At 35.9% G+C, this 3,727-nt stretch overlaps 1 protein-coding gene across 1 annotated transcript in view; it reads left to right on the top strand.

Annotated features, from left to right (window-relative positions):
* The window catches only part of LOC107702142 (endothelin-1 receptor-like), an 8,257-nt gene that overhangs the window by 2,169 nt on the left and 2,361 nt on the right, over positions 1 to 3,727 (top strand). Inside the window, exon 3 of the mRNA XM_016504386.1 lies at positions 2,523 to 2,721. Coding sequence (XP_016359872.1) covers positions 2,523 to 2,721 — 199 coding nt within the window. The remainder of the gene's footprint in view (positions 1 to 2,522; positions 2,722 to 3,727) is intronic.

Raw genomic sequence — 3,727 nt, forward strand, 5'->3', positions numbered from 1 at the left:
CACACACACACACACACACACACACACACACACACACACACACACACACACACACACACACACACACGAGAAAATAAAATCAACTTAAAATCTTCAAGCAAAAGCTTTAAGTAAAAAACGTTCTAGGAATGTTTTACTAATGTTCCATAAAGATTATTTCTGAATGTTCCATGAAAACATTAAAAGCATTTTTTTTCCTTAGTTATACAAACGTTAAAGGGGTCCTATTATCCTCTTTTACAAAGTCTTGATTTTGTTTTGGAGGTGTACTAGAACATGCTCTCATGCTTGGTGGTTCGAAAAACGCATTATTTTTCACATAATTTACATTATTACAATACCTTTCTCCCCAGTCTGGCACAAACGGCTCGATTAGTTCCGGCTTTGATGAAGGCCCGCCTTCCGAAAAACGAAATGTGTTGTGATTGGTTAGCTGTCCCAGTGCGTTGTGATTGGCGAACAGCTTAGACGGTGCCTGGCATTCAAACTGCTTTTGAAAGCACGATCGCTTTTTAGTTTCACTTTCACTTTCGAGAATGGCAATCGCACGTATTCTGTTTATATGGAGCAGCAGTACTTACCACACATTTTACAAGATTAGATGTTTTTATCAGTGGTGCTCAGAATCTACAAATCATTTGCCATCGCCCTCAGTCATTTCTCCTACTTACTCTGTTTATGTTGTAAGTGAAATTTTATGTACTGTAATGTAACAGGCAAACGTTAGCAAATGTTATTTGTTTCCCGTGCCTTTCTGAATACGCATTCACGCTTCGGGCACACACCCCACCCCCTGAAAAATAACTGCATTTACTATGTACAGATAAGTGCAACGGTAATGTATTATGTTTATTTTGTTCTTTAATTCTAACATTATAACATGAATTGCAGTGAAACTGTTAAAAAATTCAGAAATTCAAAAGGTACTGTAAATATGCATTGCTGTCAATTTTAATAGTTATTTATGAATTACTTTATGCATTACAAAACATGAAGCACTTCTTCTTCGTCGTCGTCTTGTCTGATGCACTCAACCAAGCGTTCTAACCACGACCACCGCCCAACAATTAGAATTTCCGTAGGCGGGAATTATTTTAATGATATTCTAATTGGCTGCTTTGTGACATCACAAAACCCGGAAAACAACACTGTAGTCCAAACGAGCCGTTCGTTGTAGTTCTTGAAAAGGGATTTTTTAAAAACGAATTATCTCCCTTTGGAGTGGACTTTGAGATTTGTAAGTTTGAAGATCTTTTTTACGCCCAAACATACACACTACACACTGACTAAATTTCAAAAAGTGAAAAAGCATAATAGGACCCCTTTAAGGGAACATTCGATTTTATAATTTGCAAACATTATGGGACTGTTATTTTTGAATGTCCTGAAACAAGTATTAACATTAGGAAACTGTTAGATGAATGTCCAACTAAAACATTTAAATAAAAAAACGTTCCATGAGCGATGTATAAATGTATTACATTTATGAGATGTATTAATGTTTTTTAGTTTTTGTGGTAACATTTTGAGAACATTATTAAATACCAGATAACTTTGAATGAACGTTTGGTTAACATTATGGGAAGAACGTTTGATAACTTTGAAAGAACCAAATTTAGAAAACAAATTTAGTTTATAAAAACGTTGTGGGAACATTGTTTTGAAATGTTTCTAAAACGCTAAAATGTCTAGTTTTCTTATTGTGATTAAAACGTTATTTAAAGGTTACAAAAACGTTTCTTACAATATTCTACTAACTTTATTTTCACCCCAAATATAATGTTTATATTTAATATTCTAACGTTTTCACTTAAGATTGAAAACTTTCATCAAGTACAAATAACATCATGAGGACGTTCAAAGTTATAAGAAAGTTTTCTCTATTATCAAATATTAATAGTTGTAAGAACGTTCCATAAACATTACTTTAAAAAGATTTTGAACTAACATTTATATAACTTTTTTAAAATGCTTGTGAAAGTTGTGAGAGCGTTACTTGTTCACTCGGTGGCTCCCAAGAAAGTGTCTGACAACTCAAGCATATAAAGTTGCATTAGAGTTTGTGTTGGTCTCTAACAGCAGATGTCAGTGTGAAGTTATGGTCCACCATGTGTGTGTGTGTGTGTGCATGTGCGTGTGTGTGTGTGTGTGCGTGTGTGTGTGAGTGAGTGTGCGTATGCGTGTGTGTGTGTGTGTGCGTGTGTGTGTGAGTGAGTGTGCGTATGCGTGTGTGTGTGTGTGTGCGTGTGTGTGTGAGTGAGTGTGCGTATGCGTGTGTGTGTGTGTGTGCGTGTGTGTGTGAGTGAGTGTGCGTATGCGTGTGTGTGTGTGTGTGCGTGTGTGTGTGAGTGAGTGTGCGTATGCGTGTGTGTGTGTGTGTGCGTGTGTGTGTGAGTGAGTGTGCGTATGCGTGTGTGTGTGTGTGTGCGTGTGTGTGTGAGTGAGTGTGCGTATGCGTGTGTGTGTGTGTGTGCGTGTGTGTGTGAGTGAGTGTGCGTATGCGTGTGTGTGTGTGTGTGCAGGTATCGTGCGGTAGTGTCGTGGAGTCGTGTTCAGGGTGTGGGGATCCCTGTGTCCACGGCTGTAGAGATCGTGTGTATCTGGCTGCTGGCTGTAGTTTTGGCCGTTCCTGAGGCCATCGGCTTCACAATGGTCAGTTTCGACTACAACAACGTCACCATCCGCACCTGCATGCTGAAACCAGAGACGCCTTTCATCACGGTAACAACACGCAACAGCTACGGACATTAATTATGTTCCTTCAGATTTGAGTTTAAAGGGATACTCTCCAGCCCAAAATGAAAATGTTGTCATTAATCACTTACCCCCATGTCGTTCCAAACCCGTAAAAGCTTCGTTCGTCTTCGGAACACCGTATGCTCTTCTGTGTCAGCCGCGACACAAGGATGCGCTGTCTTCGTTCAAATCACAGCGTAAATACACGTAGAAAACGTATCCTTGCAGCGCGGCTGACACAGAAGAGCGTACGCTGCTTGCGTTCAGCGGATATTCTCCAAAATGGCGCTACGGTGATGCGGAGAGACACAGAGGAGACGAATTGTTGAATAAAGTCGTTATTATTGTTTTCTTCGCGTACAAAAAGTATTCTCGTCGCTTCATAAGATTACGGTTGAACCACTGATGGCAGATGGACTATTCTGACGATACATAGACACTAATCTGCATGTGGACAACATTTTCACCAGTATTTAGTCTACTATTTTTATTGTAATTAATATTATATTTTTAATATAAGGACAAGCATTTGAAGTTATGTTGGTGTTTTCACGTTTTCCGATCATTTATAAACAAAAAGTAGTTCAAAATCTCTTTTGGAATATTTTTTAAAGAGACAAGATCTATACAATATAATAGATTTGAAAAATTATTATATTAGATAAAATATGTTAAAAATTTTAGATGATATACAGTATATGACATAGAACATTGATATATAACAATCTATATAAAATTATTTTTCGATTTTATATATATCATAAAAATTATTCTGTATTTTGACTGAAAATATATAATTATTTATTTATCATTATATATATAATATTTTTCATAATTTATATTATTTTTTATATTATATAAAATGTCAAATAATATAAATATAAAATAATATTTATTTATATTCATTATGTATGTATGTACAATATATATTTTAAATTGTTATTTATTATATTATCATAAAAATGATTCTATATTTTGATTGAAGATATAT

The sequence above is a fragment of the Sinocyclocheilus anshuiensis genome, unplaced genomic scaffold (assembly GCF_001515605.1).
Source record: "Sinocyclocheilus anshuiensis isolate Anshui unplaced genomic scaffold, SAMN03320099.WGS_v1.1 scaffold1762, whole genome shotgun sequence".
In the NCBI taxonomy this organism is placed as follows: domain Eukaryota; kingdom Metazoa; phylum Chordata; class Actinopteri; order Cypriniformes; family Cyprinidae; genus Sinocyclocheilus; species Sinocyclocheilus anshuiensis.